This window comes from Takifugu rubripes, chromosome 1, assembly GCF_901000725.2.
Source record: "Takifugu rubripes chromosome 1, fTakRub1.2, whole genome shotgun sequence".
Lineage (NCBI taxonomy): Eukaryota > Metazoa > Chordata > Actinopteri > Tetraodontiformes > Tetraodontidae > Takifugu > Takifugu rubripes.
In genome coordinates this window covers 12,590,304-12,607,214 of record NC_042285.1, presented here as the reverse complement: position 1 = coordinate 12,607,214, position 16,911 = coordinate 12,590,304, and the positions used below count along the sequence as shown (strand labels likewise).

Below are 16,911 nucleotides of genomic sequence, written 5' to 3'. Positions count from 1 at the left end.
GACCCCGGTGAACTCAATATTGCTATCATTGCAAAATAGGTGTTGGAAACAGAGTCAAATTGGTACCTGATTGATGAGGGCTAATGCTGAGTCACATTAATGATGGTTATACATTGTTCACCGGGTATGAGTTTATTAAGACCAATTCATTAAAAGAACTTGTAGCTCAGAAGAAACAGAAGCTATCATGCAGACAATGTCAAAACAGCACTAATATCTAATTAAACTTGTTTTTCTTTAATATCTGAATAGAGACGTTCCCCAGAATCATTAGATCAGAGGAAAAATTTGACACATGCTAACTGTCAGAAATGCTTTTCAAATACAATTAAACAGTGAAAAAAAATTAAAACATTAACAGCAAATCTTATATGCATGCTGAAATCCACAGAATTGTGTACTCGATACTCTGCTTTCTCCAGCATTGTAAGGTTTGTCTTATAGTCACTGAAGTTGTTCATTCATCTATTTTATAGTGCAGACTTTGCCTTTATATTTATATGTAATTTAGCAACTGTTCCACTCAAAGTGCAAATATCCACTTCCCTTGTTTCAATCGATTAATGTGGCAGAAGCAGACAGAACTCTGGCATCGAGGACAGAACACCTCCTGGGGCCTGCTGTCTTTACAAAACAAAAAAATTGGGATATATTTGTAATCCAGCCCCCTCTTCTCTTTATTTTAGGAAAAGAAAAGACACATAGGCCCTGTGGTTAACACTACCCAACCACATCTTTAAGCGAGGTTGCTGGAGTGTTCTCCAGTCTGAAGTCTTCCCATTAATTATTTGACTGTCTGTGGAGGAGTGCTGAGAAGAGCAGATAATACACTCTCCCCTGTCGCTCACACACTGCATCTGGAGTTTCAGGGAGACCATTATCTTTTATTCTTGTTTGTTGGTCCGATGCGCTTGATTTTATTCAGATGTTCTCCATTCATATGGAAATTTGAACACATCCTCTGCTGTCTTTTTATTTTGCTGAAGCACAGTTAGGACGCAGCCTGACTGAAAGCTTCGCTGCAGCACAGAGAAACTGGCGGCCACTTGAAGGTAGAAGGAGAAGCGAACTGATCTGATTTATCTCTGATCCTCCCCCTGAGCTCACCTCATTTGGTTTTCTATAGCAGAAGTGAAGCTGAGAAACAGCACAGCTCATATTTCTGGATCAGTGTTTTTGTCTGCGAGCTCATTCCCACTTTCAGGCTTGTGTGCAAGTGACCTGATTTAACTTTCAACCTCCCCTCTGGTCTTCCAGCCTCATGACTGTGCGAAAAGGGAAGAGCTTAGCCATCACCATCCAGGAGCACATGGCCATCGACGTGTGTCCAGGCCCCATTCGTCCCATCCGCCAAATCTCTGCCTACTTTCCTCGCCTGTCTCCCACTTCCTCTTTCTCTGAGCCCCTTTCGCCAAATCAAGTGGCAGCTCCCACCGCGCTAAGCCCCGGTAGCGTGGGTCACAGCGGAGGGGCCATTGGTGGGGGAGGAAGTGGAGGTGGAGGGAGCAGCAGTCTGCTGTCGCCGCTGTTACTGGGGGTGGGGGGAGGAGGGGGCTCACTGTCAGCCATGAGCAGCATGGACACCTCCATCGAGATTGACAGCTGTGACAGTGATGATAACAGTAAGTAATATTGTGGTTCCACCAAAACAGCTTAAACCTCAGGATTAGCTGAAGACGGTGCAGATGTGAACGTGCTGAAGTAAAGTCAAAGAGATTTAATTCAGGCTAAATTGAGACGTTCCAGTCTCGCACCACAAATATACAATTTATACTTGTCAGTATAAAAAAAGTTGTTAATCCACTAAAAATATCATCTTGATGCATCTCTGAACACTAATGGGCTATTTGGCGTTAATGTGTTGGTTTAGTATTTATTGAAATACATCGTTTTAGCTCAGACCATTTCTGTTCCGATCTATTCAAAAATACAATTAGAAATTGCCTGGAAACTGATTCTGGCACCTTTATTCAGAGACAGAGTCATGTCACATGATTATTATGTTCAGCTAATTAGCAGGTTGTTGTCATGTATATTTAGCAGACAGATGTGAGGGTGTCATCAGTTACTGCACTGTAATGTGACTGAAAATATATTTGAAAGATTAAACTCTGTTCAGGGTTGGCAGACTTATTTTCTGCCCTTTTACAGCTTTTCTTTTTAAGATTTACACTATAAAAATGCATGCAAGATAAAGGACAGTTTGGAGTGTGTGGGGGGTGAGAATTCACAAGTTTATATGTGGAAAGTAAGGTTGCGCTAATTGTTATTACAGCCTCTTTGGGGACGTTGGAGTTTGATCTCTTGTACGAGAGAGGGACCAGCTCGCTCCACTGCACAGTCCTGAAAGCCAAGGTAACCCCACAGCAGCCTAAAGATGAGAGTTTTGTTTGTTCTAAGTGTCTGTTGCTCTCCTCCTTCTGTCCTCCTCCTCTGCTCACCAGCAGGAGGGTTCCCCCCTTTGACCCGTGTTCTGCTCAAGGTTTCTTCCTGTGAAAAGGCAGTTTTCCTGCCACTCTTGCTTGCTTGGGGCTCAGGCTCCGGACAACCTTCATTGTAACAGATGCTGTATAAATGAGGTGGAATTCCACTGAATAGTTTTGCAGGGCAAGTTGTAGACCTGATGGATCGATACTGTAGGTTTGTCTCTGTTGCCATAGTGATAGCATGATGTTAGAATGCTGATGGTAAAATGAACAGCGGTTCTCCTGTAATCCATCTTTTGTCTCATGTCCTTTCTTCCATCTCGTGTCTCTGTCAGGGTTTGAAGCCCATGGATTTCAATGGATTAGCCGACCCTTACGTCAAACTGCACCTGCTGCCAGGAGCCTGCAAGGTTGTTATTATTGATGCTCAAGGCTTCGTGCCTCTCTTTTCTATTAGACCTTTGTTCTAGGTGTTCAATGTTCAATTTACAATCATTCTGATGAAATTTCTGATCTACGGAGCAGTACATTTTCACTGAATGCAACCTAATCTTAATCTTAACCTCCTGGCAAGTGAGCTGGCTTTTCTGATGCAACAGCTCTGTTCTTCTCTCCTCTTGATTTCACAGGCTAATAAATTAAAAACCAAGACAGTACGCAACACCCTGAACCCTGTGTGGAATGAGACGCTCACGTACTGTGGCATCACAGAGGAAGACATGTATCGCAAAACGCTCCGGTAAATGTCAATTTAAATTGTTTCTGCCACCTCTGCCTCACTGCTCTGTCTCCTCCAGCTGACTCTTGTTTCCAAAAGGGTTTCTTATCATCCCTTTTAATCTCGGGGTGTTCTTCACTATTTAGGTACATGGAGGCTTCCTTTGTTCCCTCCCCTTAGATGCCAGCTTCTTTCCTGACAGTGCATCTGTCCTGTCCCCTATCATCAAAAAACATCTCCCCTTGCTACAGTTGAACCTTCCCTTTCTCTTTGTCTTTCTTTCTCTCTTACCCCTGGTCAACTTACACTGACAGATTGAGGTCAGTCTAAACACTGGGGGGGCTTTTAATTTCATTGACCCCCTCCAGAGGTGCAAAAGTCTCTCCGGATGTGAGTAGAACTTTGCCACAACACGGCGTTAGAGTGGGATTTAAATAGGAATAACAGGCGCCGTCTCAGGGGACATGAGAGAATCTGTGCTCACGATCGGCACCGTAGGCTGAGAAATCAGCAGCAGCGTCATGAGCAGCAGAAACAGGCAACAGTGTTGATTCAAACTCATCAAGCATCAAGAGAGAATTTGCATGTCTTTTTCAACAAGTTTCAAAATAAGCTGAGGATGCGCATGTGCTCCTCTCACTTATTGTGGTTGGCATTTCCAAGCACAGATGGTGGAATTCTCGACAGTTTCCAGTGGGTGTAGAAAAACGAACCTCGTGTTTCTGCTGCGTGAGTAGCAGCTGTCCAAATTGTGCTGTCTGTCCCTCTGCCCAGCTGTCTGTCGCATAAAACTGATGTTCGATTTGGACGTACGTGTATAAAATAGCAATGCAGATGGACAATGGCACAGCTTATTTTCAGAATTCTCATTTGAATATAGCAGAAAATCTTGCAGCTCGGCTCTTGTGGTTGAACCTGCAGGAAAGGATGTGGTCTACTTAAAGGAGGCGGGGCTTGTGACATTATTGCCACCAAATCCCCAGGGGGCGCCCAAAATGCTCTGCACAGTTTTGTATAATGTTCTTTGTTGACTTTTGATTTTATTTGACTAATAACACGCATTTTCAGTCAAACTACTGCGGAACTCTTCAACATTTTGAAGCCTGGAGAAGGAATCAGGCACTAAAAACCATGTCAGGAAAAAGAAATGTCATTAACTCTTAATTTCATGGATGTTTCGTCCCTTTGTCAAGTCTGTGGTGGCATTTATGTTGGTGAGAGGATGCACAGTTGGATTCGTCTTAATTTACATCTGACATTATAAAACACTGTAAAAATGCTGCAGCGCAGCATCAGTAAATGCGTACATCAAATACCATATCTAATGGCTGGCATGTATCATTCTCACGTTCTCATTACTGGGCGCTTCACACTTGACTTTTTGACCTATTGTGTGCTCGCTCACCGCTCTGCCCTCGAGCTGCTCTGAACTGTCCTCTACCCACCCATGCGTGACACCATCTTCCTCGCCACAGCTGGGAAGGAGTGATTTTCATGTATCTTAAATTTTCATTGCTCTTCTCTGAAGCGCCTTCTGTTCCATTGTTTTATAGCCTTTTCTTCTACCTCGACACATAATTTCTTTCCTTTTCCTTCTTCTATTGGATTCAGAAGGCTTCCTTTTCTTTAATAAAAGAGCAGTGGCAATATTACCTCTGGGAGAATCTCCCCGGGCAGCTGCAACCTTCTACATGTCTGCAGTGCTGCAGTTTATTACCACCAACTAGAGGCAGAAGGCAACACTAGAATTCAGTTAGGAGTTAAACAGGCTGGCGACATGTTTACATGTTCGGGCCTCTAACAGATGGGATTCTTTGTTTGCCTTGTTCACATTTCTGTAGGGCAGAGAAAGGGAAGTTCGCAGTGCGATGTTTTTCTTTAACGTACACCTTTAGATGTGCACAGGTAGATGAGTCCTCGCACGGCGATTTAGCTTCATTTCATCTCTCACGCGTCCTTTGTGCCTCTTTTGTGCGTCTGGAATGATGGTAAAAGTTTGCCAGACCCGAGGATATGTATTGGTGTAACCTCACATGGTGCACTCCAACACTACGAGCGTTCCTCTGGCAGCTGTGGGTTTCACTTTTACTACATTCACACCTACATATGCAGACCTACAGTATGTGCTGACGTTTTTCATATTGTCACATATTCCCTATTTTGTTCTTTCCTGTCGGGCCTGTTTCGATGTTTACACCCTGTCCCCCTCCCCCAACTCTCCCACCTCCCCCACCCCCCAAGATGTGATCAAAACAAGTTACAGGGCATTAAATCTTTCCATCTAAAATCCATCTCCGAAGCCTAAACCGGCATATTTTATTCATGCTCTCCTCTTTCTCCCTGCCACACCACGCTCTCTTCCTTCTTTCAATCCCAGGGTGTCCGTGTGCGACGAAGACAAGCTGACGCATAATGAGTTCATCGGGGAGTCGCGGGTGGCCCTGCGCCGCGTGAAGCCTGACCAGACCAAACACTTCAACATCTGTCTGGAGCATCCGCCCCCTGTAAGCCAAAGCATCATGGGTAGACAGATAAAAGGGAGCAAAAAAGACTTAAAGGGCAGAAAGAAGAGGGCGAGGGAGGAGGACAGGAAACAGCTTTGATGCCAACTAATAGGTCACTGGTTCCAGTAGATCAATGGTCTGCTCCACTCATGTCCACACATCTGCGTCTGATGTCCGAAAACTTCACCTGACCAGATGTTAATGGGATTCATATTTTTAAAATCAAGATTACATTAGGTCAATGTAATAGAAAAAATGAAAAAAGCCATATTTTCTGGTGGAGTTTATCATGCTCAATAATGCAACTTAAACTTGTTCATATCTCTGTGCAGGAGGTGTCAGCAGGGTCTCACAGGAGAGCAGCACAGTGAGCATCAGTGGGCAGACACAGAGAGATGAGAAACAAATGGACTGAAAAATAAAATGGTGCAGTCCAGCAGGTGGTCGTGGTGTATGAGGACGCCCAGAAGGGCGCTTGAATTTAGGTGTAAAGCCTTGGGGGCGGCTGTTGGTATTAGATTGTCCCTCTAATGCCAGCGGCCACTCCGAGATCAAACGCTTAAGCTCCTCTGTCATCCTATAAAGCAGACGCGTGTCATTTTCAAACTGCTGTCACCATTGCCTCCCTGCCCTCTAAATTCTAACCTACACCTGTTCTCTATTTATCTCTTTTTCTTTATCGACTCCAGTTGCCGTCGCCGACTGCTATGAGTACGGCCCTGAGAGGGATCTCCTGTTACCTGAGAGAGGTGAATACAGCCTGTGTGCTCAGGCTTTAGTTTCTGTATCTTTGTAGCATCAGCATCAGCATCAGCATCATCATCATCATCGTCATCATCATCATCATCATCATTGGTTTATAACACTGTTTAGATCCAAAACAACTTACTTGAAAACAAATATTGACTGTGAGGCTTGACTGATTGCTGATGAAAACACTCGAATACTTTATAGTGACTTAATATTTGAATTGTTTTTCGACCAGCTGTAAGTTAATCAGATACTGGAATGGGTCCATTCTTTTTACAGTTGTCTGATGTCCCTAATTCAACCTGTACTCATCCAGGTTTGATTCGAGTTTGAGAAAGAAATTCTCATTTATTCTATTTTCACTGAAATCTGCTCAGTAATAAGGTGAAGTCATGTGATTCATGTGATCTATTACATTTTAACAGCTTTCAGATGTTTAAAATGGTAAATTGAGTTAGATTTTTGAATTATGAGACCTAATAACATCAGGGCTGGTAGAATGCATTGAACTGCTTTCTAAGGTTATTGGAATCACCCTCAAGCTGACAAGATCCAGCAAAGCTAATTAATGCAATCAATCATCCAATGAAGCTACTGCCTCATGACTGGGTCTTCAGTTTCATGGGGTTTGATGCAACTTGTGTTTATATTTATTACAGAGAAACGGGTCATTTTAAAGGTGTCTTTTTAAATTCAATGATTTCCTGACTAGGTCCAATTAAATGTTTTTTTGGTTTTTGCTTGAACTCTGATTCCTCAGCTGACACCTTAGGCAGTTTTTCCCTAAAGACGTTCCCCCTCTTAGACCTCCGGGGGGGGTCCCTGGAGCTTTAATTAGCAATCCAGTCTCAAAGTTTTTACAATATTCTGATGCCTCTGTTAACAACACGGGTTTGATCACTGAGACAATCCTTTCATTAGGTATTCAGTCAATTAATAAAGGGGTGAAGCCAAAAGGGCAGCCCACCACCAGCTGCCTCTGTTTCTCACTGCCAACGAGGACACTGATCATTATTTATTTCTTGCTCCTAAGCTTCACAAACCCACACACAGATTTATCTCCTCTCTCATTCATCTCTCGCCATGTGTGTCTGGCTCCACGGTGATGCTTCTTTATTTCCTCCTCCCTAATGAGTTGCTCTCATCGATCTGTGAAGGTCTGAGCCGTTTCAGTGCAGCAGCTACCTGCTGCAAATAATTCTCGCTAATTGTTAAGTTTCTCAACTCGGTCACGGCAGCTGGCAAAGAGCCTGTTGGCAGCAAAGACGAATTCAAGCGGGAAAAACACACACAAGCAGAAAATTAGGAAGAATCAGGGAAAGGGAGACAAAGCGGTTCCGGTAATTAAATAAAGGAAAGGGAGGAATGCGGAGGAGCGTATTGATCAAACCCGTGTCTCCCTCACGCCTGAGGATAAGACTTAATGAGTGATGAATAGATTGGAAAGCGAGGGAAGACAGTGAGGAATACAGTGGAAGCAAAGGCACCGACTTCAAATTAAAACCACATTAGAGGCGATCAAACCCGACCGGTTCCATTTTCTGTGGTGCAATGTCAAGAAAAAGATGCACCTGCAGTGATGAAAGTCCTGAAATAGCAAACATGCGTCTTTCCCAAAAATAACATGCGTGTATTGGTGCTGCCGGGGAGGCGGGTGAGTCACGGTCCTGTGGGAACATCGTCTTCCACTTCTACACCCGCTCGTCTGTCACTTTCGATCTTCTCCGCTCATTGTCAGACACTTTGGCAACAGTTTGATGTTGTCCATGAAAAATACCCAGAAGCCCCTGGGGCCGCGGAGGCCATTGATGTGACTTCAAGGCTCTTACAGGCCGATAAGAGTCTGTCTGTGAGCTGCCTGCGATCATGTCGGAGGAAGATTTCTTCTAAATCTGCCCCGATGCATAAACAGACCGGCCAACTGATGGAGTGTGAAAAGTATGATATCAGCTGAAATAGATGGAGCAGCACAGTTGATTACTTCACAAGGTTAATAAATCACAGTTATTGATCGCTCCTCCAGCTGTGTAATGATGCAGCAAGCACTACTACTACTGCTACTATTAACACTACTGAGAGGCTTCACATGCCCCAGAAGAGGGATAGAAAAGAGACATTGGTGCCACATTCTCAACAGTTGTGATTTAGTAACTTCAAATAATGGCTAATATCTGGAAAATGTTAGGTGTTAAGAAACAAATACTGGAAATTTAAAATAAAGACAAGTTCAATTATTAATAATAAAGACAAGCTTTCTAAAGACTGTGTTAATGCCATGTATTATTTGTGTTTGGAAAGGGTTAGTAACATCATGTTTGCAGCACAATTACACAAATACACGCTTTATCCTGCAAACATGGAGGCATCACAGAAAAAAAGATCACAATCCAAAAGCTCACTTTGGCATTAGTTCTGCGCTGGGATCACTGTCCAGTAAGAGGCTTCATAAACTGAGTTACAAAATGATTCGCCAATGTCAGATTGTGCTGTGATGGCGATCCGTTTGCAATAACTCAGTTAGCATGAAACCCGTTTAAGCTGGTTTTAGCTCTCAGTTTTGACAGTAACCGCTTAGTTTATGGTTCAAATGGTCTTGAGAGCTGCTGTGTTTTTCTGTATGTTAGCCTTCATCCATCACTCAACAAATAGGGGCTGCTGTTTAAATGATACAGGATGCTTTTGATTTGATTTCTGCCTTGCTGCTGCGGGAGGATCTTCTCTTTATTATTTCCCCTGCACACGCCGCTGACATATTATCGCTTTATGAAATGGATATGGTGATTTTTCTGGGATTAGCAAGCTGCTTATTTACACATGAAACAGGGATGCTGCAACAGAAGCAGTTATTTTGACATGGTGGGAGAGGATAGATCAGAGTAATCCAGGGATATTATTAAAAAGAAATTCGATTACAGCAGACAGAAAAATCGACACAAATATTTTTGCCATTTTTATCAGCTGCATCGCTGTTGAAGCATCATTTCTCATCTGTTCTTTCTCTAAGTGGGAGACAGAGCAACAGAGGAGTCTGGAGGAGAGAGGCCGCCTGCTGCTCTGCCTGCAGTACCTACCCCCAGCCATTGATGGCGACCTGCAGAGCGAGGCCAAGGGGGAGAGGGCTCGTGGTGGGCTGTGTGTCGGGGTCAAACGCTGTGCCCACCTGGCTGCCATGGACGTCAACGGTTATTCAGACCCCTACGTTAAAACGTAAAGAGCTAACATTCATCTATCAAATCTGGAACAGTAACCACAATCCAGATGGGAAAATGTTGCCGCAAATTTTTTACAGGGTATATGCATGACTTTCTGCATTTGAACAGTTTTAAGGACACATGGGAACCCCTGAACAAAACTGCTGCGCTGCCTAATCGAACAGATATTAAGCAAGTAGCGCACGACACAGACTTCCAGTTCACTACAACTGCTCCTTCAGTCCCCGTCCATCCTAACACCTGCGTCTGATCTGAACTGGCTGTTATCTTATACGAATCCCATGAATCACCGCAGTCATGAGTGATAGATCACACATCGCTGCCCTGCATACAAGTGTGGCGAGGGCTTAGAAGAGCTCTCACACTGTGAAATATATCGTTTGTTCCTCCAGATAATGGCAACACGGTGTGTGTGTGTGTGTGTGTGTGTGTGTGTGTGTGTGCGTGCGTGCGTGCGCCAGTGTGTGCACGCACATTGGCAGCCTTCAAAACAGAGCGACAGGCAGTGACATGATCTAATGTTATGGTAACAGCTTATCAGGAAGGAGGCAGTCGGTGCTGTTATTAGTGTCATCGAGATCCTCTGGAGCCCCATTACTCACTGCTGAAAGAAAAGCAATACTGTCTGTGTGTGTGTGTGTGTGTGTGTGTGTGTGTGTGTGTGTGGTGTGTGTGTGTGGGTGTGTGGGTGTGTGTGTGTGAGGAGGGCAGGAAGAGCTCTCGGTGCAGACCGACAGAATCTGGACAGATGAGCTTTAACCTTGCTCTTCAGTGGATGCTCTGTCTCACTGCTGCTTTAGTGGAATAAATAAAATACCAAACAACCTCCCGGCACACACACAGTCATGCTCACCAATCTCCTTTCTGCTTCTCCCGTCACGTCTTGAACTCCAGCTCCCCACCCCCACCCCCCACCCCCTTCCCTCCTGCACAGCCACTGATCCCACCCATGCACCCCTCACATGCCTACGCTGGAACATCAAGCACCCCTTTCGAATTTTAGATGCGGGACTTGTACATTTGCCCTTTGGCAGCAGTTTTATTTTCTTCTCCTCCTAATTCTCACAGATGCTTTGTTGTGTCTGAGAGCGTGTGGGAGTGCACCATCTCTCTGCTGTGTGTGGTGGGTGGAAAGCAAATGTGAATCGAGGTTTTTGCCACGCTACCTCAAGCTGTCTTAAAATACCCGGAGAATTCAAAGACACCCTGTTGTCGGAACGTTAAGCTTCATCAATCTGAGCTGTGTTGGTGAATTAGTGATCCATCCACGTAAGCGTTCATGGATACAATCTCACGGAACCAGCTGAGGGGTCGTTTGATATTTCTGGAAGTCAGTTCTGGTTGTTTCAAACTGGATTTCGCTGCAGAAGATGAGTGTGGAGCTGCAGGCAGGCGGTTAGTTATACGAGGAAAAGATCAAGTATCACCTGAGATAAAGTCTCACGGCATCTGATATTAATTATCCACCTGATATTAAAATATTCTGTAAACATATTAAATTGTTAAAGAGGTCAAGCCAATAAAACTCAGAATTTTGACATTTGTAGTCTGGAATTAAAGTTAAACTTTCACAACATGAAAATGGCACAAATAATAATATATTTATGCAAGGCAGGATGTTTGCCTCCAGAAGCTGGAATGATGAAGAGTGAATTCCTTAAAGCGGCTACAGAGGTTGTGCATCTCTCGGCTGCAGACTTGTGCTTTAAACTGACTTTTTTTTTTTAATTTTCCATATCAGGTACCTCAAGCCGGATGTTCACAAAAAATCCAAACACAAAACGGTGGTGATTAAAAAGACCCTCAACCCAGAGTTCAATGAGGTAGGTCTGTGTGTGTGTGTGTGTGTGTGTTTGTGTGTGCGTGTGTGTGTGTATGCAGGATTGGGGTAACACACCGATTATGGCTTCATGTAAAGAAATGCGAGGTGGTCTTCAGAGACGCTGCATGAACGTCTACCACCAATTATTGTGAGCCGTTTCCTCCCAGCTTGAAAGCATTTCTGAGGTTCCAGAAAGCGTAGGCGTCATCTTCTGGCCTTTCTCTCACCCTTTCCTTCACCTCCTCTGCTTTTTTTGTTTGTAAAAACACCAGGAGTTTTTCTATGAAATCACCTTCTCAGAGTTGGCCAAAAAGACGCTGGAGGTCACGGTTTGGGACTACGACCTGGGCAAGTCCAACGACTTCATCGGTGAGTTGAGGCCACTTATAAAGAGTTTCCTGCTGGTTTTTCTCACCGTTTCCCGGCAGTCTGTGGCGCTGCCTGAGATCCTGTCTATTATGTGCAGTAAGTGCAGCTCTCAGCCTTAATTGTGGGCTTTGTTTGCCAAAGGGGTGTCAGTGACATTTTGGGCCGAAATGAGCTCTATACTTCATTTTCTCAGTGCATCAGGAGTAATTATGGTGGTTCCTGTTCTGTCTGTTATGCTGGGATTCATAAAAGTCAACATGTTTGTTCTCACATCAGCTAAAGGGCAAACTCCTCGTTTCCTATGGCTGCATTTTTATTAACAGCAAAGTGTTCTGAGGAAAACAATCTTAAAAATGCAACGAAACTGAGTTGGTTTATAATCTTCCTGAAGACAATTTTGTAAAAACTTTTTTTTATCCAGGAGAATGTAATGAAACTGTTGGAGGACAAGACAAGATCCGATTTTTAAAAGAGATGTATTTGCACCCCCTGTGTATTGGTCTGCACAAAGGTGTAACCCTAACCCACATAACGTCTCTATCTCACCCCCCCCCACACACACACACACACACACACACTAACACACACTCACACACACTCAGAAGATTCTCAGGGTCATTTATATGCAGGTCTTGAGATTGTAAGAAAGTTCACTCCAGCCGTGGGTATAAATTAGAGATGCGCTCAGATCACGAGCTGCTGTGAAAGAAGCTGCTACCACATCATTACCAGATAGAATCTTTCTTCTTTGGTGGGGATTTTGATCCTTGTCTCATTAGAGCATTTCCCCCAGAGAGATGCACCCTGATTCTGATAATATCTCTGGTTGTTCATGGAAATAATACTCCAAATGTGTGTGTGTGTGTGTGTGTGTGTGTGTGTGTGTGTGTGTGTGTGTGTGTGTGTGTGTGTGTGTGTGTGTGTGTGACAGGGGGGGTCTCCTTGGGGTGTCACTCACAGGGAGACCCCCTGCAGCACTGGATCGACTGTCTTAAGAACAAGGGCCAGAAGGTGGAGCGCTGGCACACACTGACCAATGAGCTGCCTGGGTCCACGCTGCAGGAATGAACTGATCTTCACTCCTCCGTCGTCCTGACAACAGAGATGAGGCCTGAAGTCAGACAAAGAGACCTTCCAACGCATGTTCTGAGGATTCCTGCATGACCACAAAGGACTTGCTTACTTTGTGTCAAAGATGAGACCATTTTACCCCCCATCCCTCTCAAATGGGTCATATTCACTGCTCGTTGTTTTAAATCCACTCCTTGCAGATCTGCTCCCAGCACAAAGCTGGTGGGAGGATTTTCATCCTCATACTCACAGGGATCTGTCTCCCTTCTCTCCATACTGGTCAGAAGTCAGCAAAAGAAACCGAGGCGGAGCAAATGAAAATGTAATAAGAGGGAAAGTTGCATTATTCTGCCGTGCTTCAGGTTTGCTCACTCTAATTACTTTGGGCCTTTTTTCATTGCTGGTGTGACTATGAGAACCATAAGCACACATACCTCTCCCTCGCAATAACATTTTGCCTAATGCTTCCGAAGACTTCCAAGTGGTCTTAATAGACTTTTTTAATCTGTTGGATTGCCTGCAGACAGCACAACCTAAAAAGATGTTTGGTTCTTCCATGATGTGTTGGTCTCTTGCATGTTCGGTGTTGAGGGAGCAAACGAGAAGACAAATGTGAGTCAGATTCTGCCGCAGGCTGAAGCGCTCATCGCTGAGTACCGAGGTGTTTGTTCTGGATTATTAGGGGAGGTTTTTTTTTAATTAGGTTTTTTATTTTTTTATTTTTTTTTAATTAATTAATGTAATTTATTTATTTTAAGTTTAAATTTACTTATTGTTTTTCTTATCGTGTCAATTCCTCGTTGTTGACACTCTGATGAGCCTTTTTGCTGTGATGTAGACACTTTATAAGAAGGTTTGCAGGAACGGTTGTGTAATGGCGGGCGCTGCATGGTTATACAGTAAATGCAAATACATTGTTGATTATCTAACAGGTAAATATGAAAGTTATTTGTTGTCTGAAAATTTCCAATGGCTGCAGATTTCATATCTGCTTGATCTGCTCGAGGCATGCTGTAAGTACCAGTTGTGTTTACCTGTATATTATTATATATTGTGTTTCATTTGCTTTAGATGTTTGTCTTTTGAAACTGGAAACTGTGCAAAATTACTCTTTTTCTATTACTTTTCTCTTTTTTCCCCTTTATTTCTCTTTCGATTGACTGAGTAAATCTGTGAGTTTAGTTGTTCCCAAGTGGCCTCTTTAAAATCATGTTTACCTGTGGCTCAGTGGCACCCAAATAAAGCCAATACTGCCACCTAGCGCTCAGTCACTGGCTCTGCAGCTAATTTTGCATCTAGCAGGTGTGGCGCACAGGACCCTTTCAGCATCCTTTTACTCTGCTAACTTAAACATTAAAAACGAAAGACAGGGGATTTACTGGAAGTTAATGATCCTTCTAATTCAGCGCGGCGTTGAAACGGTTGCATGCGGTTTAGAACCAAGAGTTTAGTGTGAAGTCATTGTTTGCTTGCTAAGTAAATGCTCATATATTGGAGCTACGTTTACACATTGAATTCTTTTGTGCAGCCTTTTAAACAACGGTAACTGTGTAAAAACAGTAAAGCTAATAGAACAATAACAGATGGCGCATTCGGAGCAAAGGGGACCCCAAAATGCAGAGGGGTGAATGAATAATTTATTACCTAAAACTGCGAGATGAACAATCAAGGAAACAAAAGCAAGTGAAAACACGGTGAAACTCTCGCGGGAGCCACTGATCAGGAGACGCAACCATCTGGCGAGGGAAAGCTCTCCCACTAGGTAGATCTAAATACTCAAGGTGATCCAAAGAGAGCTGCGGGCGCGCCAACACGCTGGCCAATCACCATCCACCCCCTCCTCCACAGCGCTGCAGGAAAAGAGTGAGGGAGGAGAGAAGACAAGACAGAAGGGACAAACCAAAACACAAACACCAGCCAGCACAAAGACACAACATGGAGAGTGGATCTGGAACACCCAGACCTTCTCCAAAGCTCTGAGTGTTCCAGAGAGTGACGCTGCTGGCTGCACCTGCGGCTGGGCCTCGGAGAGGACGTCCTCCTTTGGTCCACAAAGAACCCAACAAGCAGCTCATCACTGCCACCTTAAGACAAAATAATGAAGATGCTCAAATGTGGCTGTGCAGCAAGAAGGAGCCATACGTGAGCCGGCAGATGACGTCACAGTTCATTAAGCCTCATGTAGATATTAAAAAGTAGATTTGTGACACATCTGTATAGATTCCACCAACAAGGATTTCTTTCTTACCCACTATTCTGTAAGTTTAATGACATTTGCCAGACCATTGTTTGATGAATATGTTGATTCTTCAACATTTTTAAGTTATTGTTAAAGGGGAGACAAATATGATGGACATATTTACCTATATCTAGTGCAGCAGGCATGGCTGATGTTTTTGTGACCTCTCTAAAGGTATCTCCTCGATCTCTACTATCCATTTATTAGGTATTTATGTATTGTGTAGATTCATTTATAAAAATCAAGGAAATGACCAACATCATTTTATGGGTATGTGCACCTTTTAAGTGAGTTAACTGTGTTATTGTCATGTTGGACTTTATCTGCATCAATACGCACTAAAAGAGAAATAATCAAACATCATTGATGTTCAGCTCTGACACATTAAGCAGCGCTGGAAATCCATCCCAGGCCCGGAGTCATTATCATCCCCGCGCTGCATAATGAATCTATTGACCGTGGCGTTAATGGAACACTCACGCAAACAATTCTGATCAAATAAAAACGATACTTTCTGAATTACGCCAACAATTTGACGCTCACGTGAAAACCCACCCGGGGATGAAGTCACACTCATCCCCATTGACTGTCAGGGGTGAAAAGCGAGGCAGCCAGTAAGAGAGCAGCGCTGGTATCTGCATGTGATGCTCTATCTGCACCGACGGGTTGGACGTGATGCATGCAAACGCTGCCAAGTGGACTCACCGCCTCCGTGTCTCTGCGTGTAATCCGTGACCCATTTTATGCCTGAGGATGTGACCCCGTTGCATATGCCCCCCGCCCTGCACGCTTTAAAGCTCCTGTGAATTAGCTGAGCTCGGAGGAAAAATAACTTTTGCTGTCAGAGAGTCAACACTTGCGTGAAGGAGAGTTTGCTCTTGTTGGATGTTGTGAAAGCTGTTTCTGCTGCTGCTGCGGTCTCCCCCCCCCCCCCCCCCCCCCCCCCCCCCCCCCCACTCTCTACTGGGGGAAATTCTTCAAAAACTGGCTGGTTTTGTTGTGAATCCTGTTCATTTTTTATGCTTAATGTGATCTATAATAATGAAATATCACATTTCAGGTGCCTTTTATGCCTTTCATACGTCCATCTTTCCATGTTTATCCCCCACTGACAACATCTTGATTACTGCCAGAGATAATATATGCATTATAATGTGGTATATTCTAGTTGCGTAGGGTAAAAGAAAGCTACACTTGTTTCCAGGAGGCCCCATTTCCTCCACCACCTTGTCCTGGCATGAACCTTGGGACACTTTTGCATTTGTTAGCTTGATCAACTAACGTCACAGCGACAGTCCGTTAACTCTTAGCTGTGGGTACAGTCAGCATGTTAGCTTGCTGATGTAGCATTTAGCTCCGTGTGCACGCTGCCTTGCTGTAGCGTCTCCCTCTGAAAGCCTCTGTTTCTCTGCTGTAATTAGATAGAAAACATCAGCAGTGATCATTAATTTAACAAATCCAGAGAGGGAGGTTTGTTTAGTCCCTTTTCTTCCATTGCAGCGGATCAGTGTTTCCTCGGCTCGGGCCTCCAGCATTTTCCCTCTTTAGTCCCACATTTTGACAAGCGATTCAACAACCATCAGGACTCTTTGCTGCTGCTCTTCACCCTTCGAGACAAGAGACCGAACGCCTTGCATGCATCGTGTCTTTATTACGAATGTGTTGCCAAAGTATATAATAGGTGCCAGTTCATCGGTCTAGTTTTCAACTTCTACCATCAACATTAGTTTAAGTTTTTAAAAAAAAGAGAAAAGAAATGCACAACATGCCAATGATGAAGAAGTATTAGAGAAGCTGGTC

General features: G+C 44.0%; 1 protein-coding gene across 3 annotated transcripts in view; it reads left to right on the top strand.

Moving 5' to 3' along the window:
• Positions 1–13,574, top strand: part of LOC101070035 (double C2-like domain-containing protein alpha) — a 17,281-nt gene extending 3,707 nt beyond the window's left edge. The window contains exons 2-12 of one of the 3 annotated variants that reach the window (XM_029838077.1): positions 992–1,052; positions 1,258–1,622; positions 2,276–2,355; positions 2,762–2,836; positions 3,056–3,165; positions 5,522–5,648; positions 6,338–6,397; positions 9,403–9,605; positions 11,352–11,433; positions 11,705–11,801; positions 12,733–13,574. In XM_029838077.1, coding sequence (XP_029693937.1) covers positions 1,262–1,622; positions 2,276–2,355; positions 2,762–2,836; positions 3,056–3,165; positions 5,522–5,648; positions 6,338–6,397; positions 9,403–9,605; positions 11,352–11,433; positions 11,705–11,801; positions 12,733–12,869 — 1,332 coding nt within the window. In that variant the 5' untranslated portion in view covers positions 992–1,052; positions 1,258–1,261 and the 3' untranslated portion in view covers positions 12,870–13,574. Of the gene's footprint in view, positions 1–986; positions 1,053–1,257; positions 1,623–2,275; positions 2,356–2,761; positions 2,837–3,055; positions 3,166–5,521; positions 5,649–6,337; positions 6,398–9,402; positions 9,606–11,351; positions 11,434–11,704; positions 11,802–12,732 lie in introns of all 3 variants that reach the window. The other 2 variants (XM_029838073.1, XM_029838068.1) reach the window with 2 other exon arrangements.
• The last annotated feature ends 3,337 nt before the right edge of the window (positions 13,575–16,911 follow it).